The 27,189-nt window shown below is 41.2% G+C and overlaps 2 protein-coding genes across 4 annotated transcripts in view; both read right to left on the reverse strand.

The window, feature by feature from the left end:
- Positions 1-1,362: 1,362 nt before the first annotated feature.
- On the reverse strand, positions 1,363-23,432 carry TMEM233 (transmembrane protein 233). Its single transcript, XM_065851617.2, has 3 exons — positions 17,362-23,432; positions 10,590-10,724; positions 1,363-3,206 (listed from the first exon to the last, which is right to left on the reverse strand). The coding sequence occupies exons 1-3, from the start codon at positions 17,548-17,550 to the stop codon at positions 3,195-3,197; spliced, it is 336 nt and encodes a 111-aa protein (XP_065707689.1). The 5' UTR covers positions 17,551-23,432; the 3' UTR covers positions 1,363-3,194.
- Positions 23,433-23,577: 145 nt separating this feature from the next.
- Positions 23,578-27,189, reverse strand: part of CCDC60 (coiled-coil domain containing 60) — a 54,505-nt gene continuing 50,893 nt past the window's right edge. Inside the window, exons 15-17 of one of the 3 annotated variants that reach the window (XM_071816239.1) lie at positions 26,261-26,329; positions 25,972-26,048; positions 23,578-23,705 (exon numbers count right to left, since the gene is read on the reverse strand). The gene's annotated coding sequence lies outside the window, so the exon portion shown is untranslated. Of the gene's footprint in view, positions 23,706-25,971; positions 26,049-26,260; positions 26,334-26,354; positions 26,429-27,189 lie in introns of those variants that run through there. The other 2 variants (XM_071816241.1, XM_065851822.2) reach the window with 2 other exon arrangements.

The raw sequence follows: 27,189 nt of genomic DNA on the forward strand, positions 1-27,189 counted from the left end.
TTTCCCCCCTATTTCATGAAATAACATCATTCAGCACATACGTATGACAGGTTTGTGGGGTTTTTCCCACCAAAAAATGATAGGTGCAATGCAGAACAATCATGGGCAAATCCAAATCTAGATACATGATGATGAAGAAAAGGTAATTTCCAGAGCTTGTAACAGATAATGAAATTCATTTATATGCCCCTCAGAATACAAAGCAGACACTAATTCCTCAGTAAGACAACTGGATCCTGCCTTCCACACCCATTGCTGTCACCAGGGGTCTTGCCGATTTGGGCGGTAAAATGTCATTTTGCTTCCCTGTGTTTGATACCTTTCTTTGTATGGGGCCATCACACCTATGACAGACCTGTTTGGTTGCACAAGGACCATATTAATTTCCAGGACAAGCTGTGTTTGATTGCATTTCTCAAACATGGTTGAAAATTCGTGTAAACATAAATAAATGAAGAGAACCAATGCCAGTACATTAGTAAAGCAAAAATAAGATTACCTATGACATAGAAGCATTAAAGGACATTAGAGGAATTGCTGCATTTTCCCGTCACATTAAGTGGTTTAATATAAAGCCTTTATTTTTATACCAATCAATAGCACTGTAAGGTAGCAACATTTATCTTTAGAAGCACTGAAGAAACAATGGCTCAATTCTCAGTTGAATTAAGAACGAGACTTCAAAGATATTTATTAGCATCGAGATGCAAGTTAGATTTCCAGTATGGTTTTCAAAAGCATCTGAACAAGCCAGGTGTCTACCTCCTATTGATCTAAATCCTTGTTAGGCACTTCCAAAAAATACTTCGAGTTGCCCATCCTTATCCTCTAGTGCCCAAATAACTTTGGAAATCTTTCTCCCCTCTCACAGGACTAGCTGTGGTTTAGTTTACAGTACTGGAGTTTACTACTTTGCAGGATGAAAACCATTACTACAGCAATGCAATGGTGTTGACTTGAATGCCAGCAATTCAAAGTGGTGAAAATATGACCTCCATTACCTGCTGAGAGACCTCCTTTGGTGACCTCATCTCATCACTTTTTCCTCTTGGAAGGAAAGCCCCAAAGACACCACTGAGGGACCACTTTGAAAAGGCCTCAACACTCTTGCTGGATGCTATTTTGAAAATGAAGCCAAGAGCCTACCTGGCTAATATTTTGAGCATTAAGGGATCTCTAGAAGCATCTGAATGTACTAGCCACAGAACAGACTGGATGTATAGCATCATGCAGGGCAGAAATCCTGCTTTTGCTTTGATTCACTTTATTCTGAAACTGCCCAAGGGGTTAGGAAAAGGGACATTACTCTTTAAAATAGAAGAGGCAACAAAGCTTAGAAAAGACACTTCCCACATACCAGAATAGACATGAATTAAAACAATTTTATTCCACTTCTCAATGACAGTTCTATCATATCTGATAATAAGGTAAGCTACTAAAAGTCCCACAAGACATATCAGACCATTGAAATAGTATTCAAAAACCAAAGAGGAGTTCACAGAACAGCCAATTATTGGAATCATCAAAATTGGTGGCAAGATTCCCACGTGGACAAATTCGATCAGTGTAAGTGCTGAAGAGATCAACTGATTTCACCAGTGTTCATGAAGATTTATACTGGAGTAAGTAAGGATAGGTGATGCATCACTGACTTCAATGAAAGACAAAATTTGGCACAAAGAAAAGCAAAAAAGCACATTGAAAGTATAATATCAAGGCACAGAAAATACATGCTACTTCCAGGCATATGCTTTAACAGGTAAAGGTTTCTGGGAGATTATTATTTCTTTCAATAGGCGGTTGTACTTCTGCCAGGTGTGAGTCTTCTCACTTGCACCGGCAAAACTCCCATGCATGTCGGGGTCGTCAGTCCAAATTTACGTTAGTGCAAACAGAGTAAGTGTAAGCTGGCATAGCTTGCTCGAAGATGTAGGAACAACTAAAGCAAATGGAGTAAAAACTGCTGCAGATGTAGCCATCCGTTTTAATGCTCACCAGAGTTTACTCCTTTTTATACGGAATATTTGTGTGGCAAAACAAATACATTCTTTCAAACAGTTTTCACCTAATAAAAAACAGCTGTCCCATACTAAATTTTCATAAGGTATCAAGAAACTGACATAGAGGCCATGAATTCTGTAACCTAAAACTGTTCACTGAGTAATATCTTAGGATCAGCAAGAGCATGTGTAACTACATAAGGGTACAAAAGTCCGTCCATCTCTAACTGCATTGATACACAGATATTTCATGGCAAGATGAAAGGATGAACTAAATAAAAAGAGACATGAACAAAGCAGAACACAACAAAACTATGTGACTTGCTAGAAAAACAACAACAAAGGGATGAAGAACATCTATTTAAAAAGAGGATCTTTTATCAGATAAAAAAATAAGAACTTTTTACATAAGTGAAGTTTAAGGAGGAAAATATGATCAGTGCAACTTTAATGCAGGACTGGAGCTAAGCCAAGGGAGTTCAACGATGAAAGACAACAAAACAAAAATAAATCATTAAGAAAAATATGGATGCTATGGAAGAAGAGTGTCTCTTAATAATCAAGTGATTGGAATCGGTCCCAGGTGGTTAAAAATCTAAGGTAAAGACCTAAAAGCTGAGGATTACAGAAGAAAGCAGTCGCTGAGTCAAAGTATGCCCATGGCATTATAAAATCATATAGCAGAATAAAATCACAAACCCATGGTTATGATTGTATTATGTTGAGATTATTTTAAAGTAAAACCCCTTAACGGCCTCATCCAAAACCCACTGTAGGCAACAGGAGTTCTACCAGCTTCAGCAGGCTGTGCAGCAAATCTTACATTGTGCACCATAAACAGTCCAGATCTGTTGGCTTTGTCTGGCTAGTCTCAGCCAGGGAACATCATGGATCCAGCATACACTCCATGTAAATGCGAAAGAAAAGGGAGTTGTTAGGGTAAGATCTCATGATACATTAGGGTAAAAGAGAAAATACTGCTTTATACTGAGATTCTTTAAAAATAAATAATTTTGAAAACCTGGTCACGCCATGCTGATTAACTAACTGGACTATCAGTTCATCCACCAGCAACATGCCTCTGCAGACTTGTAGGGTCAAATCTAACAGTCTGGAATGAAGGGTTTCCTTCTCATCTTCTGTTTCTCCTCCCAAGATTTACATGATGATATCCTCCAAGTGCAGTCCTGGTCTTCAGATAGCATGCTGCAAGGACACAGAAATATGTATTTTTAAAGGAGGAAAAGTCAGAGAGTTTGCCTTGTGAGTTTAAATTATTAATTCTACAGATCTAATGGATACATTATGCCACATTAGTAGCACTTGTTCTCTTAACAAACATCCCTCTAGATTAGTGGTTCAATACAGTTTTGAATCAAAGAGCTAAGTGTCTAATGGCACCAATCATCTGTCAATCTAAACTAAATTTTTAAACCGGGTTACCTGAATAAATGCAAGTTAGGATCTTTCATTGCCAGGAAATGGGCTCTTATTTGACAAAGTTTCATGAGGTCAACAGCATCTCTGCTTCCTTCAAGTGGTACATACAACAGTCAGGCAAGAACAATACTTTCAGCAGACAACTTGGTAAATACAATAGCCATACATGTCAGAAGTTTTAAAAGGACTCTCTGTACATCTGTTTCAGGAGTGGAAATAAAAGAGAAGTTCCCTCAAATTCTTTTCCTGGGGATAGGTCTCAGACATTAGCCATGGATGGTGCTGATCTCGCTGTCTTGTCCCTGGATGCTGGATTCTCTGCTGGAGTCCTGAGATAGCTTTTCCATCAAGCAGCTATTTTTTAGCAGCTCCTTAAAGAGAGATCTAGGACCAGAGGCACTCAACAGTGAATATATTCTGCAGACAGCATTAACTCATTTGTTAATTGTCTCTTGGATGCTACTCAGGACTCCAATGGACAGAATCTATTGCGGGGACATTTCCTCCCTGCACAGATGAAACAACTGGATCAGAATTTTTCATGTGGTTTGCTAAGGAAATGAAGCTGATGTAATCACATGGCCACTACTCAGCATCTGAGCTGACTGAACACATTTGATAGACAGGACTTTAAGCTCTTATGTTTTTACAAATCCAGTAAAAAGAGGTACAGTATCAAGGAGATAATCAGTTAGTGCCCTTACTGATAGAAAAGCAGCAGTATGAGCTCACTGGCTAGGTGGACACCAAGAATTAATATGGGTAAAAGACCATAGGAATGCCCTTACTTCAGACCTGGTGCTCTACCAGTTACTGGCAGGTCAGTCCCTGCAGCAAAAGGCACGTAGTCTTCCTTGACTCTTTTTTTACTGTGGTGATGCACAGAGAACAGGATTGGCAATGTAAAGATCTGCAGGCTGGCTTTGTAATTCCTGTCATCATACTGGTCCCTCACTTCATTATGTCTCCATAAGAGACAGTCACTCAGTGAAATGGCTGCAAAGGCTTTTGAGCACCTTGGGAAAGGGACAACAGAGATATTAAAAATCTTGCATGCATTTTCACCCTGAAGAATTATTTATAAGTTATTAAGAAAAACATATGCATACATCTGTCCCTGGAGCACAGCCTATATGCTTATTGCTTTCCCTTTGACCAGTAACCACCAGTGTTGCATGGCTGCACATACGCTTGATTTATTAAGCAGTATAAGCTAGTACTTTCTGCACAGCCTGGCTGTCTCTGTCTTCCTTCGAAGCCATGCTGAGAGGTGGCATTTCTGTGACTTGCTTGGGGTGAAGTTCTAGCTTGAGTGAGATTAAAGAAGGGGTTAGGTGTTCACACTCCTCTACGAAAGCACCAAAACATCATGATGGTCTGCATGAAATTCCAAAGTCACTGAACACAACTACCTTTCTCACATATATTATCAAAAGATAATTCTACCCCGCCTGTGAAGGCAGGGTTCAAGATAAACAAAGACAACGTACTCCTGATATGAATGAATAAACTCTTGGACCCTGGTCTACTTGCAAGAGTTCCTTGCATTCTTTTCCTTCAGTACTTCTGCTACCCTTCCTCATACCATAACTGCTGCTATCTCAGTCACAGCTCTACAGGAAAGCTTGTCTTTTCACTCTAACACCTCTTACCAGTTCTCCACATTTCTACTTTACTCACTCCCATTTGCCCAGACTGCACAGAACCACTGGAGAGCTGCACAAAACCCACGGACTTTAGATTATATGCTTTGTGGCTCAATTGGGAAGCAAAACTCGTGAGCTCTAGTTTTGCCCTGAGTGGTGCTGTCAAGCAATACTCAGACACTAGAGACAGTCTAAAACCATGTGCTGTAAGAAGCTGCAGATTGCTTCAGAGGCTATGCAGCAATCCCAGCAATGGAATAATGGTAGCACGAAACAGAATATGACATGGTGAGATCCAGTTAAGAAAAGAGTTTGGAATATCTGGGGTCTCCTTCTTTTCTGTAAGGAGGTTCCAGCCCAAGATTAGGTTTCTCCAGATCCTGCCAGTGGAACTCAAATTAAATTCAAAGACACCAAGAGACTTATGTTATCAAAAGGCAAAACGAAACAGTATTTGGAATCTGCTCCAAAGATCTGGAGACTGCTCTGAAAACACAGATCATGAACTACTAGCTAACCCTCACTCACTGACAGAATTATTAGCAAGAGACAGGAAAGCTGATTCCAAACCTGTTCAAGTCAGTGGAAAGGCTACTAGCAGGCTTCATGAAGGAGTGTAACAACAGTGGTACTGGGGCAGAGCAGCTGTCTTCACAGCATCCCATCTCAGACAGTGACACGTTACAAATGCCTGGAGTGACTGTAGAAGAAAAGGCTACATCCAGGCTGATACTTCTCCCTTTATTGCCTTCCAGCTCAGGCAATCTTCAGCTTTCAGAGCCTGAGATTGTATCCGCATATTTGCATTTAAGCTTTTTTTTTTTAATAACTTCACTCATTTCAAATCATCTGTATTGTTTGTACCCACAGCAACCAGAAGGAGTAACTCCTACAGCTGCATAGTATGGCACATGGAAAAAGTACCTCCTCCTTGTTTAAAGCTGTTTTCTTTAGATGGCCCTGTACCTTATTCATAAGAGACAACGATCACTCTTTATTTCACTACCTTTAACAACCCATTCCTAAGTCTTTCCCAAGCCAAAGAGATTGTGTCCATTTTGTCTTTCCACATATAAAGGTTTTCTCATACCTTGCAGCCCTTTTGTCTCTCTGTTTTTTGTTTGTATGTGTGTATGCCACAACTTCAGACAAGGAGATTAGAACTAGAGGCAGGACTCAAGATGTGGTTCACAGCCAAGTGTTGCCTGTCATTAGGTATCTTGCCATTCACGCTCTAACCAGGCATATTACAGCAGAGTAAGGCCACGTGCAGGCTACGGCACACAGCTCTGCACTGTTTCAGTTTCTTGTGATGTCTCCTTATGGAGTTCCTTTTCTCACTGCAGTTCTTGATGGACAACATGCCTATTGGCACACATGCAGGGCTAGACTCTGCGGTGACACAAATACTGGTTTCAGTTACATCTGAGCAAGCAGTGGAAGTGTAATTCAGCATTTGGGACTGACAAGGCAGGAGTGCAGGAGAAGCTCATAGGAGAGGGGAAAAGTTACAGGGTGGAGTAAGAATAAATGTGGCCTAGTGTGGAACAGGGGACAGCCCTGATTCAGCACACACCACAGCTTAACACTCAGAGATTCCTCAGCATAACAAGGAAAACACGTTTACATTAATCAAGACAAGTTTTATTGGTGGGCAAGTGACAGTTTCCCCTTGTGTACATTCAGGGGCATGACTGCAGAAGGTAGATGGTTCCCAAATACTGAGTGGGCCCTGTTCCAGGAGATATATATATGTGTGTGTGTGTGTATGTATATATATCTCACTATATATCTCAATGCTAAATATAACATGCCAGTGCTAAAGACAAACTAGGCTCTCCAAGGCAGCAGTACAAGCCCAGAGTTGGCTTAGCACCAAGTAAATCTTCCAAATGAAAAGTCAAGGCTGTTTATTCCATGCAGATGCAGGTGTTACTATTGCTCTGCAACTGAATAAACCAAAGGCAGCATGCAAGGAAGCTCGGGGCTCAAAGCAGGAGTTTTCTGAAAAGTGAAATGGTCTTCCTCTTCTTGACTTTACCAGTATTACTGAGGGTGTAATTGGGGGTGTAATATCATTGTTTGTTCAAAACAGGAATTTTGTGCACTTCTTCTCTCTGTAGCATCTACCATTTCTATCCTTAACACTCCTGACTAGATATTTTTCTCCTGGCTGAGGCACATGGAATACCACAGGAACTCTCCTCAGCTCTGCTTAAAGCACAGGACTTAATCCCTTTTCTAAGCAAGATGGAACGCATAGTAGGTTTCAGTACTGAAAAAACAGAAGAGGAGATGTGGGAACAAATGGATAACTTTGGTTGGAATTTTTAATAAAGCATGAGGGTTTTCATAGTCAGAGGCTACTGAAATTCAGCAAGTTAGACACTGACATCATTGAACTGATCTTCTAGAAATACTATTCATAAAGAGGAAATTACTTTCCAGTGAATGCTGAAGGAATCTGCATCTAGAGATGGAGAAGTATTCCAGTGCTTGATTCACAGCTGTTCCAATGAGAAATGCTCAAGAGTGGCAAAGAGGGATTTTTGCAACTAAGGTGTGAGTTCGCACAGAAGGAGACTAGGAAACTCTACTGAAAACAGCAAGGGGCTGCTTGGGACTGTTCAACAGTGGTAGTGATAAGCCACACAGTACCATCCCCAAAACTGCTGGAGCAACTGCCTGGCACATAGGATGCCTTGACCCAGATGGAGCTTTGGAAGGATGCAGCTGTCCAGGTTGCAGTGGCAGGGAGTGATTGTTGCCTGTCTTCAGGGCTGGGACGCTGGTGGCCCCTCTGGTGGGAGCTGTACTCTGACTGACATGCAGAGTCTCCTGGGAAAAGGGCTTCAGGAGGAGCAGACTGCAGACCATCAGGGTGTATGCCCAGGAGAACAACAGGGTCTTCACAGACACTCTGCAGAGAAGACTGCCTGAGCTTCCACAAAGCAAAGGATGAACAACTAAAGATTACACTTGAACAAGAGGAAGGTCTGAAGTTTGTGACTTCTGGCAGGAGAAGGAAGGTTCCTTTTGGCCTGCAGATCCTCCAGGACATGTGTAGCCAGCCCCTTGCAGGAAAGGTGGGGAATTATTTTGAAGCAGACTTAAAAGCCAGCTGAGCCTGAACCAAGTTTCTGTACCAAGAGGAAAAGTTGTGTAACGACTGATGGAGATTCCTCCTGCCAACCTGACTTGGATCTCTCAGGTTTGCTGCTTTCCAGAAGCTCAAACTTAAGATGTTGTGGACGAACTCCCGAGGCTCATCCAGCCCTCAAACACATTACACCCCGTATCTTTGCATGGATAAATCAGAATGAGCTAGTGAAATTTATCAAAGGGTTTATGCACCCTCAAGTAACACCCTCTGTAAGAAGCTCTAGCAGTCATGGGATAACAGAAAATACTAACACAGATGAGAAATAGGATGGTGGGATAGCAAGCAACAAGTTCAAGGGAGAGATACTTAAGAATATGGAAGGAGAATACAAGGGTTATTCGCAATCAGACTTGTTATCCTTTGAATACCAAAAGAAGCCACAAGGAATGTCAGCAGGAACAACTGGGTGATACGGTAGCTGATGAATTTCAGGGGCATAAAGCACACTAATAAATCCTGGAAGGGTCATGCTTTACACGCGTACTGCTGCAGTCTGAATTAACTTTCAGAAAAAATGCATGTGTAGGTCATGGAAACATCAAATCTGCATCTAATAGTAATCAAATAAATCAGTTACAGGGGTGACTGTCATATTATTCTATTAAGGTTATTTTGTACTATCTTATCAATACTGAAGCATATATATTAAAGTTAACATAGAAATAATTTACAATCACTTCACATTAGCAGAGTGCAAAGTGGCTGTTAGTAAACAGCCATGACCAAGTACACATGGATGTGAGATAACTGCATGGAGCAGGCAGCGCCATCCACATCAGTGGCACGTCAAACTCAAATACAATTTAGTATAAAATACAAATGTCCAAGAGTAAGGCAACAAAGGGGACTCAGCTAAGTATGGAAAGGACACTTGGGTGCTCTTGTTCACTCATTTTCATGTCAGAATAATAAAGAAGGCGGTTAATTCCATCAAACACTTTCTTAGAAGCAAGTGCTCTTTAGAGGGTGACAGGTGAGAGGGAGAAGGGGAGTAGTAAAGAGATTGGAGAGCTAGAGAGCAGGGTGAGTCCAGTAAACCCCGAGTCCTCACAAAACTCATTTGGCCAAGAGACCTCTATGGAAACTATTCACTGAATACAGAAATTAATATCCCAGCAGGGTGCTTAGGGTCCCCAGGCACCCATCAAGACTTTCACCTAACACAGATTTTCCTCTTAAAAAACCCAACCAAACAAACAAAAACCAATTTTTAAAAAATCCTCAAAAGAAAAAAATCCCACAAAGTTGTATTATACTGATCTACTGCTGCTTATTTCCATGAGGGTAGGAGAGAGAAGTACTTACAAATACCAGATATAAAATGCTAATTACCACTAATACCTGGCAGAGGGCACAAAGCAGCATTCACACATTCAGCACACGTGGTCCTACTGTAGCAGAACTGAAACACTGACTACAGGTAAACTTAGGTGGTGTGCCCTGGTCAGCGTGAATGCTTCAGGGCAGTGTTGTCTGCCACTCCTCACGCTGCTCTTCTCTCCTACCTAAAAAAAAATAATATTGAGCTGCTATCCTTGCCTAAGAAACGATGAGTAAGGTAGTAGAAGCAAACAGAGGAATTTACTGCTGCTGTCAATTACAAAACTTGGCACATCCAGCCTGAAGTGACTTGCTTTTAAATCTGTGAGGGTTGAACAAACTGAACACAAGCTGAACCAAAGAGAGATTCATGCTTCCAAAGAACATACTGTTGCACAACCTTCAGAAAGGACTTCAATACCCTAATTACTTTTGTCGTCTTTTCCAAATAAGCTTATATCTGGATGACCACTCTCTATACAGAGATTCATTTGTCAAGCTATCATTCTAGTGTACGAAATTACACAGCAATGAGAGTGAATGATGTTATCCCACAGCAAGACAAGTCAAAAATTACATTTGTGGTCACTTTTGATATAGTTAATGTCATCTTAATATCAAAGAGTAAAATAGCAATTGACTGTCTTCTTCTGCTTGCAAAGTTACAAGATATGTTGGACACATTATGAGTGAAAATTAGCAACTGGGGACTCTTATCTGAAATCTAAGGATCTCTGCACAGCTTGTCTTGCAGACTGTGAAACTAATAGGGAGAAAAAACAAAAAGCAACTGGCCTAAATTGAAAAAACTTATGGGAGCTGCAAGAGTTCCCAGAAAACCCACTGCTGCTAAGACACAGTCATTCACATTTAACCACAGACAGACAACAGAATTTTCAAAATTGCAAAGTAAGTACATTTTAACATCAGTAGATAGTTCTGACAATCTTTAGTTCCTTATTCTGAAGCCCATGCACAGAGAAGAACTGCTTGCATTGGGACTAGTAGTGTTTTGCTTACCGTTGTGAAATGAACTACACAATAGATCCCAATGATGACAAGTCCAATGATAATTGATGCAACAGCGACCCAGAGTGCATTGCGACCCAGTCTTTTTGACCCTTCTATATCTCCTTGATTATAACTGTTTAAAGCCTGTAGAAGAGAAACAGAAAAGTTTGTGACTTTTTTATTTAAACAGAAATGTGTACGTAAACTGATGTGACCTCTTTGAACTAAGTTCTGTGCACTTTGGTACTGTAGAAAGGACTCCAGAAAATGGTGATTTGCTTTGTAAAAATAAACACCCACTGCCAACAGCCCAAGGTAAGCAGGAAGCCCAGCTTTCTGTTCCACTCATTTTCAGCACATTTCATTGAAACTACAGCTCTCTTATTTTCAGTGGTGAGGCTATATTCATATGATGATTTTTCTTGTACACACCACCATAAGAGCTGTCAAATCAATTCTAATATACCTACTTGCATAAATCTGTGTCTTTTTATCTCTGGAAATAATTCTGTAGTATGTGAACTGTTAGTTGGCCACTTCACTAGCAGTGAAATAAACTCCTAGGCTTTATAAGACCATAAGCATTCAAGGAGCATAAATAGGCTGCATTTTTACAGAAAACCCTAGGAAAACATCTTTAAAAAAAGATTAATTTACTATTTTCCAGTTTTTTACTTTTTTTTTCTTTTTCAGAATTAATAGGTGGGAAAAAGAAAAAAAAGGAAAGATAGATCACATGAACAAAGTATCTGAGTGCCATTTTCACAGGCTAGAAATTCTGTCCCTTTGCCTTTTTGGAATGCACTGATAGTCATCATCATACACATCTTCTGATATGCATCAGACATACAGATATTATCTCAGACTTGAGTTTATCTCTACCCACCCAGATTTCACAGATGCTTTATATTCATCGAGTGCAGAGACGACAAGGTGTGACAGGACCACTCTGATCTTCTAGTCTTTTCTAAGAAAGACTGTAGGATTTTCTGAATTAATTTTTGTTTAAACCAGACTATATTTTTAAAAGAAAAGAAAATCAGTGAAGGACACTGAACTATTCTAGTACACAAGTATAACACAGTTTGTAGTAACTTTTTCCCAAGAACAGGATGCTATCAAAGGATATTTTAAAACAGTACTATTTCTAAGAACTATTTTGTAAGATCAGGAGAGTTCAAGTTCATAAATCATAACACTGAGTACAGATTTTTTCATCAGACTGCACTATTTAACTATCTCGACATAATACCTCAGGGAATTGCGTTTGTCATAACCTGTTCTTTAGTATCTCCTAAGTATTCCAGAAAGTATCCCAGAAATGGGAGCTGCAGGGGGAGAAATACAGGGACCTGATCAACTGAACTGTTCTGCGGACTAAATAATTCAGGTTGTCTTTAGAAAACAACCGTATCAGTTATCACCGAGTTCTATTACAAAAGTGCTTCAGTTATGTATCATTTTTTTAAAGCAAAGACAGAACAACAGTTAATTCAACAGAGTGAAGATCTGAGATTGTGAAAAGCAGGAAAGGAATGAACTTCAGAGGATACCAAGCATTGTTCTAGAGTCTTTTCTCCCAAGGAGAAAAATAATTAGGGACATTATCTGTGTGTGTTCTGTCAATTAGTGAGCACACAGAAGTTAATGGGCTAGGTGCATCCTTGGTGTTAGCGCTGCAGTAAGATCGCTCTTGCCAAGACAGTCCCAAAGCAATGAAGCTTATATTCCTAGAATTGCATCTCAAGGATAAGTGCAGGTTCTTATTCTCTGGTGTCTAAGAAAGGCTGAGCTGCTGATGCACTCTTGCCCTTAAAGAGAGCACTGATCCATTTCTTCTCTTCCTGGAAGCCCACATGCTTAAACATTTCTCTACTTGATTTCCCGAAAGAACATTGCTGTCAGTTTTCACTGAGGTTGGCTAGTGGACTTAAAGGGTATAGAGGGGAAAGAAAGAAGAGACGGAAATGAGAGATGGACACAAACATATAGTCAAATAGGATAAGTGCCCAAACCTTGTTTCCTTAGGGTACCTGATCATTCAGGCAGAAAAACGGCAGCTGTGCTGAGGCACAGTCACCTCTGGTTCTCCACCAGTGTGGCCTCCTGTTACAAAGGGTGGCTGGAACAGTTAAATTACTCCGCTCTCTTCAGCAGTCCTGTCTACAGAAGAAGAGTTTTCTTAGGTTTTCTCAAAATACATTCAGGAAGGTCAATAAAACGAGTATCAGGAGAAACATGGCTTGGACTGGTCCTGACCAGGCTGAGTTCTCCTCCTGCCTCTTGTCAGCAACTATGAATGTGGCTGTGGCTACAGAGAAATAGGGAGAAGCATCACTGAGAGCCCAGCCCTGACTTTGTTCTCCCCACCCATCCAAGGGCTCACTTGTCATGACATCTAGAGACCGGTCCTGCAAACACTCGAAACTCACCTCCTCATAGATGTGGTCTCAAGACGGAGACAGAGCTGTAAGCAAGACACGGTAGCAGCAGCTTGCAGTTCTGTGCAATTTTACTAATGTATTTAGGAAGTCTGGAGAATGTCCATGTGATTTCTGCAGGTACTGCATAAATTATTCACCCTATGCACGTCAATAAATAATGTCATTTTAATACAAATCCATGATGAAGAGGAGGAAAACACCATTAATGGTAAAAAAGAGGATTTGGGAGAGACAGGAAGCAGACAAAAGTTTCTTTATTAGAAGGTTTAAATTAAATGGCATAACTTAGCATTCAAGAAACAATAAGAGGTTGGGGGGAGTGGTTGGGGTCTGATGCAAAGCTCTTTGAAATTCTTCTACTTCTATCTGCTTGAAAGGGCCCTTGGATCATGCTTCTAGCTCCCAACGTTAGTCTGAGAAAACATTAACTGTTAAGTGTTAAATGTTACAACTATTTATTTCCAAGGGCTAGGCAATCTATACAGAATACAGCATTTATGTGTGCCATTTCATCTGTCCAGCTTTTAAAACAAGTTTAAACCATTTTCACCATAATATCATATGATTTCTCAGGTTTCTGCTAACTTGCTCACTATGAAGTCGATCAACTAAATTAAAGCCACAGTTCTGCAGCTGCTTATTTACTTGAGTAATCTCAGTGACTTCACCAGGTTCACACACATCTATTTATAAAATGTATGACTCTGGGGACAGGTTGAAAGTGTTGTTGCAGAGGAAAAGCTTAGCAGTTTGCAAAGATAAGGGCCGTGCAAAAATGCTGAAGAACAGCTGCCGAGCCTCGCTGTTTAATACTCCTGAAGTAGGTACAGGCTGTCCCATATGGTGTTAGATGTCCAGGTACCTACAAGCTACTGTAAAAAAAAGCTGTATAAATAATAAACTTTCCAAATAAACTTTCTAACTAAAGAGAAGTGGAGCCCTACAGGAACACTGGTCACTACGCTAGTCACTAACCTGACCAAAGCCAACAAACTGTACATGGTTTGTTAGGATCTCAGTTAGAAGAGCTGATCCTCTGCATCCTCTGCTGTTTCATGATTTCGACCACCTTCTACTTGTTGTCCCTGTTTAGGGAAACTGATATACAGACAAGGCATCTGAATCCAAGGGTAACAAATGCAGTCAAAGAACTTGTTACTATCAGAGACAGATAAGCCAGGATTGTCACAGTGTGACCACACATGTTATTTGAAATATGCAAATGATTAAACAGAAATGTGTCAACATAAAGAGGGAGTTAATAGCAAACAATGAGGGAGAAATAGCTTTTGAGAGACTGTCTTGAAGCGGCTACAAATCTCTAAGGCCCTGTGGAATGTCATGACCAGTCTGCCATACAGATCTTTGCAATAAAGACAACTGAAGGTGCTGTACTGAGAATTGCCAAGAAAATTTATTCAGTTACCAAACATCAGTGCTGGGTTTAGAAATATCTAACTGGTTCATTTTTCAGAGTTGTCCCACAGCCTCCCTTTGGCTCTGATTGCATGAGCCAGATACAGCCAGTCCCTCTGAGCCAGTGCTCAGACACAACTGGCAGGTCACAGTGGGTTCACAACAGGGGGAAAAGCCACCATTGCAGGTGAGGAGCCAAAGAGCTCAGTGACACACTGTCTAGCCACAGCCTTGCATCAGAGAAGCCTCTTCTGCCACATGAGCCTCCTGACTTGGTACCTGCACCCCACACGCCTGCCCTGATGCCTGTGGTCTCAACTATGTGAGAAAGAATAAGGAAGGTCTGAGTGAGGCACCTCTGGGGTTGAGAGAGCCAACTACTCGTACAGAAACACAACGTGGCTGCTAGAAGCAAAGAGGAAGCAGAATGGACAAATCTGCCTGGAACTGCACACAGGTATTGAGAACAGTAATCTCACAGGTAGGAGTCCTGGCCAGGACCCTGGGGCAAACACATCTCCATTTGCTAAAACTGCCAAGAAACCCTCACACCTGCCAGTGACCAGCAACTACTGTGAGGGGGCTGCTTCTGTAATGCCAGCACATCAACACACTGATGCCATTAAGTGTCCATTCTAGAACTATCCTCTTACCCTGCCAGAAGAAATAGATTTCTTTCACAGAGGAGGTAAGAAACAAGAAGAGGTTATTATCACAGCAGGGAGAACTTGGAAGAGGTTGATTCTAAAAATAAAGTAAAAGAGGTAAGATCTGAAATGGTAAGGTTTGTGCCCCTAAAGGTGAGAAACAAGTGAGGAAACCAGTGCTGGAGTTGTAAATGGGGCAGCAGAAGAGACTGAAGACAAATCTGTCATTTAATTTGGGGGTGTGTTAGAGCCCAGACTCTACTTTTAGAGTTAAAACACTGTCTGAATTGAGAGCGTTTAAGGAGGACATGACACAGACAAATGCCATACCTCTCTAGAAGCCAACAGGACTTTTCCTTCCAGGCAGTTGAAATTTATACAGAACTCTACTTTTACAGGTCTGTATCTCTACTAACACAAGATCTCACACAAAACCTACAGACTATAATGGTATCTTTTGTAAGAAAAGAAAATAACCCACTCTTCTATCTCAGTGTTAACCCCTAACAACTCTAGGAAACAAGTTGACAAGAACGCAGATTCCAGCAAAAGTAGAAATAAAACCAGCGTAGTTTAAAATGCAGAACCTGGAGTTGAGGTTAATGGAGCAGTTACAGGTTGCAGTTCTAAAAGGCAAAGGAATCAGGCTGTGGAAAACAAGTTGGACATGTTATTTTCATGGAAAATGAGAGGTTTTAGGTAGGAATAACATTGAAACAGAAGAGATGTTCACATCTCGTGGAGGTTATTGGTTTGGTTTTTATTTCCCATCTTTAAGAAGTGGGCAGCTGAGACCTGCACAGAGCGTTCAGCATTCAGGAAGTGCTCTTCCCACCCTGGTTTCTACATATTTCCTGATGACAGGTACTTAAGCCTGACTCCAAAAGCCTGTATGAACTTCAACTAGAGCGTGGGTGGAGAGTTCTCCATATGGGGTGCAAAAATCTTTAGAGGCCAAATTCTGTCCTTGACAGTTAACTTCTGTACAGCCCCAGCGCTTTGGTAAAAGTACTGTCACAGTGAACAGATGCTCACAGTCCCAGATTATCAGCTCTCATTACTTTATATAGCACCCTAAGTGTCCACAGACAGAAAGGATGCTGAGTACCAGCAGGACCAAATCTTCTCAAATCAAGGAAAAGAGCACATTGTATAGTTAACAACAAAGAAAATAAACACAAAAAAATGACAGCTAATACATATCCAGACAAAAAAAAAAAGACTCAGAAGATGAATTTGGAATAGCTCAAAGTAATTTTCAAGCTCAAGCAATGTGATTTCTGATCAATCTTCCTAGTTTTATAAGAGCGTGCTTTAGCATATTTTAGATATAGGTAATTATTCTTAGACTTAGTTACAAAAAGAAACAACTATATTTTTACTTACCTTTTCAGCCTGGCTGTCAGAAAAAATTATGAAAATACGCAACATGTTTTAAATCCTTTTTAGCCCCTAAACAACAGAAATACACTGCAGTATTACTGATGACACTGATCGTGTAGCCTATTAAAAAAGTCTGGATATGACTCCGGAACTTTTAACTCAGTGAAGATTCTACGCTAACGATCCTTTTGAAGTAAATTGGATTGCTGGATTATTAAGGACCACATAAATCAACTATGAGTTGTAGAACTAAGGCTGTTCTCTCAGTGTACTCAATACTCAATTTTAAAAGGATTTTTCCCAACAACCTACAATCATCATTGTTATGTGTATTAATTGTAACAAAGAGCATCAGGCTAAAGAACCTGCTTACTGGAAAAAAAAAACCACTTCTATAATATTTGATCAGCTGAAGTAGAAACCATGTCTGATCCTTTGCAAATCTGATTTCTGTTCCCCAGTTGTCACTTTCACACATAGATACCAAGTCCAATTCAGCGTGTAAGTTAGTTGACGTAACAAATTCCATTAATTGGGATAAACCTTCCTCCCTCATGTACTCTGATATTGAAAACTTGAATTGCTTTTCACTCCACAGTTTATATCTACTGCCGGGATTGCTAAGTAGACACTGACCGAGCCCGCTGATGCTCTCAGGCTTGCTGCCTCACCTAGTTTTGCCTCCAGGTGCCCGGGATAAGTAGTTAAAAGGCGGCTGGGTGGCCGGGACCTTGACGGCTGCTCCAGCCCCTCTTCACTCCTGCAGGTCCCGGGCGGGCCGGCCGGGAGCGCCGCGGCTGGGGCCGGGCCGGCGCAGAGCCGGCGGTCGCCCCGCCAAACACGCAGCCCCAAGCCGAGGGTCGCTTGGCCACCCGGCAGGGTGCTACTCACCATGACGGCGAAGACGAAGGCGACAATGTTGATGGGATAGGCGGGACAGAAGCAGGCGAGGATGCTGAGGAGCAGGTAGTTCTTGGGCCGCGGCTGCGGCGGCTCGTCGGGCAGCTCATCCTCGATGTTGGTCTCCGGGCTGTTCTCCAGAGCCCTCTTGATGTCGGCACCGGCGGGGAGCGCGGACATGGGGCTGCGGTGCGGCGGGCGGGCGGGCGGCTCGGAAAGCCCAGCGCCGCGCACCGGGCAGGCGGGACCCCGGCGCGGCGCCGAGCCAAGGGAGCCGCCCGAAGCGGCGCCTCCCCGGGACCGGCACCGGCAGCGCGGGGGTGGGGGCTGCCCGCCCACGGCTCCTCTGGCGGGAAATCTCTTAACCCGGGGGAAAAATTCACGCAAGGGAGCGGGTAAAAGGAAAAGCGAACCAAAGCCGTCGAGGGTTCCCAACTACCGTGTCCCGGCTGCGTGTGGCCGGGGACGGGCTGGGGTTCCCCGGGCTGGCCGTGCCCGGCCCCTCCCCCGGCGCTGGCACTGCGGGTCCGGAGCCACACGGGCCTCGGCTGTTCCACTTGTTGCCGAAACTTTAACTGTTTGCAGTTAAACGCCTTTAGCTGAGTTTGCATTGCCTCCACGGAGAACGTTGTTGTGCTCTTAGTTTCTCATTTCTGGTGTCAGTCAGCTCCACTGGCAAGTGGCTTAAGCCTGCAAAGGGAGTTCCTTGGATCTCAGCTTAATTTGTCATCTCCTAACCCTAATGACTTGCTAAACTTAGAAAAAAAGACTGAAGACCAGCAGAAAATAACCATTTTAAAGCATTTTGATACCTCAGAGGCCTGGAGTATCTTGGCCAAGCTTTAGCAAGTCATTACTGAACATAACACCTGTAAAGGTGAAATCCATGTGGAGGGATGCAGGAGGGCAGGTAAGGAAATCTTTAGTATTAAGCTTTATTTATTTGTTTTGTGGTGGCTTTTCTTGCCCAAAGGGTAGGTTTTGAAAATAAAGATCTGCTGCTATTATGATTTTTAAGTTAGTAAAAGCAGGAGAGCTTGCACCCAGAAATCACCAGGTTCTTATTCTGCCATTTATTGAAAGAACTTTGTACTTGCATGGCACTTCAGAAAATGGGGAGACTTCTGATCAGATAAAGGCTGGAGTTGAGATTTTGCTCTGCCTGAGAGCATTTCATTAGTTGAAGTTACAGAAAACAGTAAGGTGTGCTTAGAGCTTTATGAATGAGCTACTTTCGTCACTGGGAGTTTTGCAATTGGCTTGAATAGAGTCACGGTTTCCCCTTTCTCGATGTTATCCTTACAGGATATAATGCAGTCAACACGGTAAAGACATAAGAAATATAGATGCAGTATTTTCACTTTCAGAGACATTAATAATCTCTCAGCTGCATACCTGGAATATAACATGGAATGAGAATCTGCTGATTTATCAAAGTGTCAAAAGAAAATATTCTGTATCTTTAGAAAAGAATAAGAAACACCAAAGTTACATCTGCTTGCCAAGCTACCCATTAGTCTTTAGGCGCAAGCTCTTTGTAAAATCTGATGTGTTTGTTCTCAGGGGACTTTAACACAGTCACCAGACAAGCTCAGAAAACACAGTTCGCATCACTCCACACAATTTTAGAACTGATTTCAGTAGGGATGGAGACTATGAACTTATCCCTGCAGTGGACCAGCATCTTCCAGGACAACTCAAGCCTTTTAATCCATGAGAACACTTTCTGTGAAATGCTGTAATGACTTAATGAGTTTGTCTGCTTGTGACTGTAACACTCACAGGTAAATAAGAACCTATTATCAGGCATGTGAATGAGAACATCCCGCTCACATAAGCCAGTTTGAGCCATTAATGTTGAACATAAATAAGCACAACAAAAAGCTGCTGGCAAATCAACCCTCTATAGAGAAGGCAAAGTTGCGTGCAGAGATTAGCCAGGGAGGCTTGAAACTGGAGTATGAGGAAAGGATGTAGATTCTTACCATCTAATGTCAGACATTTAGTTTAAGTGCCTTTATGGGAGACTTCCAAGAGTGATTCAGAGACTGGTGGAGTTACTGGTCACATCAGGCCAATAACCTGCACTGAATCTTAGTGTGAGGACCATGAACTGTAGGAGGAACCTGGGCTCTGTGAAGTTGGACTGTGTGAATCCTGCCCTAGGGTGCTCAGAAGACACAGACCTAATAGCAGACCCTGGGATTCCTTGTGCATTTCTAGAAACAGTACAGTTTAATTGTTCAAATGAGATTGCTAAGGGATGCTAATGGATTGTAAAGAAAGCAGGAGACAGGAAGTGGTGAGATGTGTAGAGCTACAAAAGATATTATAGATATTCAGGAGCAATTTGTGATAATGAGATCTCATTAAGAGCTTGGTCAGACAAAGATTCTGTCATGAGGCAGTTATTGTAGCTGAATTTAGTTATTTGTTTTATGTAGAAGATGGGTTAAAATCCAAGAAGTATATCCTGTTAGGACAAGATTGATTAAATTTTAAATGGCACTGACTTGTAGCCACTTACTGAGGTAAAGAACAAGAAGGAAGTATTCAGACAAGAGTGTCATTTAACAGACTGCAGTGATAGTACTATTCCTGAGAACCTGGGAAACATTCTTACCTCAGACGGAAGAACCACTGTGCTGAGATGGCTCAGCAAAAAGCTGTGAAAATTATTTAAGAACATTAACTGAGAGTTTTAAGATGGAGTTGCATGGAGAACAATCATAAAAATAGCCCTCCAAGAGAATGAGTCAGAGCACCCAATATTCTTGCTTACAGCCTTGCACATCAATTTCAGTCTTGAAAAAGAAACTGATCACTCTGCACAGAGTTTTTCCCAGATGTATGAGTAAGACAAGATGTTGGATAAATTGCTCATCATGATGGGCAAAGCAGATGGGCCAGAGACATGGCAGTTTCAGGATATTTTTTCAAAGTTCTTCCCCTGACTTTGGAGGGTTCTACAGCTTGACAGCAGCATTTGTTGTAAGGCAGAACATGGTCTCTCCACTACGCTTTGCTGGCTGGTAGGACTCTCCTCAAAGGCACGTTCATGGCTCACAGTGGTTCTGGAAAGAAGCTCCAGTGTCTGCACACACAAGCTAATGAGTAAAACAGGTACAGCAAGTAATTAAGCAGTACTAGGGAATGCAGGACTATCACAGTTTCAAGACATGCTAAAAGAAAGAAATCTGTTGTAATTCATTGTATTGACCCCAACACAGCTGTACCACAAAGGTTTACTGGCAGACCTCGGGAAGCAGCCCTTATGCTTTTGATGTTAGGTGTTTTGGTATCTCCTAACCACTGTTCATGGGATGATGTTGTTTGTATAGTGGAGCTTGTAGATAGAAGCCATTTGTACAGCCATGTTGAAAGCACTAAACTTGCTAAAGCATGAAAAGAAATAAGAAGGGAGAGATTTGGGAGGCTGCTTACTGCTACCCATCATTTAGCAATTCAGAATGAATATTTGAATCAAACTCCTTGTCAATGTTATGCAAAGGAAGCTGTTGTAATAAGCTGTCACAAAGACACTTGTTCCTAGCTCTGAATTAAGTTTCTCTATTGACAGTATCACAGAATGTTCATAAATTTCATTCAGGCAGTGGGAGCCTAGCAAAAGTATTATTAATTTATGAGGTTGAATCAGATAGGTACAGTTTACTGGTTTTCATACATATTAAATACTCACAGTTATACTTTTCCTAATACAGGGAGCTGCAGTATTATTTAACTGAATACTGCAGTCAAGGAGTTGCAAGAATAATTTCAATAGTGATTTCTCATGGAAGGCACAGTAGTGGGTGGACTCAAAAACAAGACAGAAACAACTTGTCTGAAAATTATTTCTTTTCTGTGAGAAACAGAGTGAACATCTGTGCATGGCACAAATGTTGAACAAGAGGTCTTTCTGCCCTTTAACTCTCTCCCATAAATGAAAATATTCAGGAATCAAAGGCTAAATTCCTGCCTTTAGATTTTTCCCAAAGTCTGTTCATATCACTGTTGTTATTTCTTCTAGTATAACAGCAATTAGGGCACAACAGGGGCATGTCTTATTTTTCCTGCTTTTGAAGTGGACAGAGTTTAATACATCGTATATTAAATAGGAGAAAGTGTAATGGATGGAAGGATCCATGTTCCCTTCCTTAAAAGGGGTGGATCAGGACTCTTTGCTATTGTATTTCCATGGGTGTTACTGAGTCAGCAGTGTCTGTGGGCCTGATGCATTATTGTACCACTGGAATTAGTGTATGCTGATGCAGTAACAGATATTGTTAGAGAAATACCTTTCTTAGTCTAAACATATCTTTGCAGTCTTACTCTTGCAGCTGTATACTCTTCTTTTTCACTGTGGACTGTGACTGTGGGCTATGGCTTTGCAAACAAAGACCTGTGATGAGCTGTTACTTTGGTAAATTATTCATGGCGAATAAATATGTGAACAAAGAAATGTCCAGATGAAAGTTTCCTTCACAGTCTGAGACTGTTTTTTCATTCACTGATAAACTTATTAAGTACTATCATAATTTGAAGCCAATACATAAGTTGACTGTGCAAACCTGTAGTGCTTAGAAAGACATCTTTGCATATGCTCATATTTTTTATGATCCATCCTATCTCCTGGCTTCTGACCCATTCAATTTAGTCACATATCAACATTAAAGGATTTGTTAAGCCACCTCAGGCAGCAATGGGCATCTGCTCAATGCTGTGGGTGACACGTGTTGTGCTGTGAGCAGCCCTTGTTTTATCTCACGGTCCCATTTCCCTGCAAATGAGTTCATGTTCTTGGAAGTTTCTCTCCTTGTGACTGACAAGACAGTCTGTTGTAGCACAGAAATGGCAGGATTTATCTTGCCTCACTTTACCCATCTGAAAACAGAGCAAAGCTCAGCTAAGTCACATTTCCTTAGAATCCATGTGGAGAAGAAGAATGCACCCAAAGTGAGCTTGCATGCTTTAGGATTAAAAGTTAAGGGAGATGAATCTTAGGCAGAAATTTTGCTTATAAGTCACTTTTAAACCAGGTTTTGAGTCCCTTACCATGCTAAGAAGTGTTCTGTTTTTCGAATTTAGACCTTCATCTCACAGAATCACAGAATGTGGAATTTGGAGAGGGCATTTTAAGAGGTTGAACAATATTCAGTCCTTTCTCATGTCCTGGATTCTTTGTACAAGGGTGCAGCAGGATGCACTGTAAACAAGTCTATTTTTGCTTAAGAGCAAAAGCTTGCTTTTTTGGCATTTTTATCTCAACCACTTAGATTATATGGGTCACAGTTCCACCTCTTTTCCTACAACAAATGGGAACAGTTGGACATTGTAATCTTCCCTCCACACCTTTTGTGTGAAGTTTTCATTATAGACCATACATATTTCCCTTAGCTGCAACCTGCCCTACTTTGTAAACAAGGCTTGAAGAACCATAGGTAGGAAACAGCCTCTTAAAGGCAAGTATATTTTAGAATATTCTGATAAGTGTTCTATAGGCTATCTGTGCAATACAATGTTTTGATGACTGTTATAGTAATCTGGCACTAGAAATAAATTGGATGCCCCAGCTGTCAACCACAATGGGTTCTTCTAAAAATCCACTATAATTTATAGCACCATAACTAAATCTGTTATACATAGTTGGGTGAAATTTACAATGCAATGTACTAAAATATAGTCACCCTAATAAAAAGCTTAAATAAATCACACAGAAAAACAACCAACCATTTGCCATGAAAAAAAGGCACGTTAACAGAGAAAAAAGACTTTCTTTTCAGCCTTTCCCTTCTTCAGGGTCTAAATGCTACCCCTGTGAAGTGCACTGCAAAAGTCTAGTTCAACAAGAGAAACAAGTCAGAATTTTGAAAGCTGACATTGTTTTTCAGGACTGACACCACTGAAAATGATGAAATTGTGGGGGGCTGATGCAGTAATCAGTCTAAAGTCTGCAGGAGATTTGCATAGCTATAGCACACCAGCTCCTTTGGAAGGCATATTCTGATGGGACAGAGTTAGTTTTGAGATTGCTCTGCTTTGTGCAAGAACAAATTCTTTCCCTTCCAGTGGAACATACCCCTTTATTTCCATTTTTGACTGCATAAAAACCTAGAATCTGCCTTTTATTCCATAAGACTTGCACCTTAGGATGGAAATGGCCACTTACCATGAAGGGACTCACAGCAGCAGTGGCATCCTCAAAGCTCCATGGCTGGTTTCATGGGATGAATGCTGCTGTCCCCCTGTGCTTCTGGCACAGCAGCAAAAGAGCATTCCTTGCTTCTCACTCTTGAAAGAGCTCCTGAATGAATATTCTTTCTGCATCCATTACCCTGATGAATAAACAAAACCAACTTCAAACATGCTACAGTGACACTGGTATATTGGACTGTTACCCAACAGTCTCAACCTTTCCCTCCCTCTCCGATTCTGTCACAAACCACAAGCATCAGGTTGATCAAAATGCATCCACATCCTGTCTTTGACATTGGCCAATGACACATGATTGAGTACAAGAAACAGGGCAATTTCAGGGTGTTTTAGGCCCTGGTATGTTCTCTCAGCTCGCAATTGGTTGTTTATGGTCTTTTCAGGAAGAGGTTAGATATTGATTCCTTTCAGGCAGTAGTCAGTTAAATCAAGGAAGCCAAGGGTTTGCTAAGTTAAAGCAAATGCCCAAATACAGGGCTGCAAATTTAAAAATAAGAGGAAAACACATTTCCTGCAGAGAAGAACTGAGGGGTGGGATGGAACAAGCCATGCCAACCCTCGTGTGGATTATAATGGAAATGGAGAGGGTAAGATGTCTGCTGCTAAAAACTGCTCTTCCAGCTTCTCTAGGAGATGATCCTGGTGGGCTGGCTCAGGTGGCCTTCCCTGATACAGAACCCGCTATCACTGTCAAAGGTGTGATTCAATTCCAGCCAAAGTGGGAAAGATTAAGCTTTATTTCCACTCATTGCACTCTAGACAGTGGAAGAACAGTCCTATCTACAAATATATTTAATGTCATTATTTCTACTCTGATGATTCAAAACAGCTCTGATATTATTTTACATAAAGCAGCCCTTAATAGTACTAAGTCATTAAATCATTACTCAGACATGCTTCCCAATAAAATGCCTCTGAACCTTTCAGCATCCAGAAAGAGGAAATACAAGTCTTTGGAAGTCTGTAGCCAGAGGAATAGGACGGGGACTCTGTAAGACGAATGGGTCTATACAGGAACCTCTCTGCCACTGAGCAACTGAAGGATTTGTCCAGACCAATGTCCTCATACCCTTGGTACGAGTCCAGCCCTGGTCCTTTTTTGGAAGCTTTTAGGCACATGAGAAGAAATCTCACCAGAGATAGGAAATTAAGATTGGGGTATCTGAGAACTGTTCCCAGCTGCAATTCATTGCATCATATCTTTTTTCTCTTTGATTACTTTCTTTCGGTGGCTGGTCACCTTTCCTACTGGGAAGCATATTTTTATTTTGTTTTGTGTAGGCTTGCTGCATAACAAAAAGTACAGCTACAAACAGTGGCTTGAATAAAAGATCGAACTGCTGGTTACAAGATGAGCCTTTGCACTTGTTGTAAGCACCTATTCTGATTTTACAGTAATCGACAGTCAACAGGGTCAATAAGAACTTTTCCACTGACCTTAACAGGAACTGGAGCTGGTCCCAAATATCATGGGGTTTGTTAGCCTGAGCTTATATCTTCTGCAATGCTACAACAGTGAAATTTATTAAAACTTGGCAAACAGAATTGCTGTTATTAATGTGAGGCCAAATATAGATGCATCTCTTTAACATGCTGGCATGGTGCCATTAATATACAAGACAGCAGAACAGAGTGGTGATACATGAAGCTGAAATTCCAATTAGAAAAATGTACCCTGATTTCTGAATAGCCCTACAATGATTGTGACATTTACTTACAATAAAAAAGCCTATCTCCAAGACAGACAGAGATGTTTATTTTATAATCCCTATTTATAACATGCTGCTTTTTATGTTCAACATAAATCACAGTTGGAGTATTGTTGTTGGTATAATAAGACGGTTGGCTTCTTTTCTACCATGATGAAGTCTTTGCTATGAAAAGAGAGTCGAGATGACAATTTCAGAACCATTGTGAGGCAGAAGGGAAGGGTGAATGGTGAAACAGGCTTTACTTATTACTTTAGTTGATGAGTTTTCCTGTAACACTTGTCAGCCCAATATCCAAGCAATTCTCATGCAACAATAATTTTCTGCTCTGCTACTAGTGAAACCCAGGAAAATCTTCTTATTTCAGTTTCACACAGGTGTGATCTGAGGAGGGTGGGGTTTGGATGACATTGGGAATACATCAGGCAGCAAGAAACAGATCAAGATTCTGGCTGTGAATTAATTGTCTGAGTTCCCCAAACATTCCTTCAGTGCATGAAGTGACCAACCCAAGCTTGCATGGTGTGTTTTGGCTAACGGAATTTGTAAATGACCAGCCCACTAGCTGAAACTGTAAAGGACAAGAACCTTTACCACACGTGCTGTTGACCTTTAGCAAATTGTTTAGACTCTTCGTGCATCCATCTCCAATGTTTTAAACGGGTGACTTTGAACCTACCTTGCAAGGGCCTACTGAAGCAGTGACTTGAAGATTGTGAGATGTTCAGGGAGAATATTTGGGAGAATTCAAGGTATCTGCATGGGGGAAAACAAACAAACAGAACCCAAAATAAAATAAAAAAACACAAAAAAACAACAAACCACAAACAAAATAAGAAAAGAAACCCAAAATTTAAAAGAGTCCCTGTATTTTTTTTTTTTTTTTTTACCTGGGTATGGACCTGTATCCTCTGTATTGTTTCAGTCCTTTAAATTGGCAAAGACTTGAGTAGGGTTGAGGATCTTACCTGAGGAAATTAAGTTTGTCATGAAGCAGGAAAACAGAAGCTGCTACTTCGCTCCAGAGCATCTCTTCTCTGTCTTACAGTAAAATAAACACAAATTTTTTCATTAGGCTGGTGCTGAAGGAGGAGAAAAAATGATCTACTTTCTAGAGGAGGAGTCCCTTTTGTAACCTAGTGGCAATAGGAGAAGAGCCATTGTCAGACAAAATCATACATAAGATATTTCATAATCCCACAAAAACATTAGAGACTCCTGACATTCAGCACTGGCATCCTGCTTTGGGAGCTCAAAGAGCTGCTCAGACATTAGCTAATTACATTTGGCACAATCATCTCATCTTACATGCAGGCAAACGCATTAGGTCACAGGCTCGGTTGGTACGAAGTTCTGATTTTGGCAGCACGGCACCTGTACTTCAGCTGAGGACAAACACCTTTGCTTCCATTTCTTATATGTAAGGAAAACTCACAACCTTATATCTGCAGTTCCATATAGTGAGGAAGGACCAAGATGAAAGTTTCACCTTTTGTAACTACAATTCAACCAGGAGATCCCAAGCTGCTAAATTAAGCTTTTTGTTTGCATGTAATTTTAGCTGTTACCACAGGGTAACACAACAGCACTGACAATGAAATTTGACTCAGATCATGGTGAAATCATCTCAAAAGAAAGGCAGAATTGGGGTTTCTCAAAACACATGGAGGGCTGTAAAGAAGTTAAATAGAAGACAGTGAAGCTAGGGTCTCACGGGTCAGAATGAGACCTCACACTGCTCATCTGGCAGAAGCACTACCACCGATTTCACTGGCCATTACATCAATCCTACAGAGTTTTGGATGGAAGTTTGCCACCAGATTTTGAGATGGAGGAAAAAAAAAGCACAAACAGGGAAAAATACAGCTGCACTACCTGTACAAATGCTAGCTTACCA

Source organism: Patagioenas fasciata, chromosome 17, assembly GCF_037038585.1.
Source record: "Patagioenas fasciata isolate bPatFas1 chromosome 17, bPatFas1.hap1, whole genome shotgun sequence".
Lineage (NCBI taxonomy): Eukaryota > Metazoa > Chordata > Aves > Columbiformes > Columbidae > Patagioenas > Patagioenas fasciata.

What these genes read in the sequence shown, in the direction of transcription:
- TMEM233 (XM_065851617.2), bottom strand. Translation starts at nt 17,550, where the DNA reads ATGTCCGCGCTCCCCGCCGGTGCCGACATCAAGAGGGCTCTGGAGAAC. An exon ending in CCTTCGTCTTCGCCGTCATG is followed by an intron (nt 10,725 to 17,361) that starts GTGAGTAGCACC and finishes TCTCTTCTACAG; the next exon opens with GCTTTAAACAGTTATAATCA.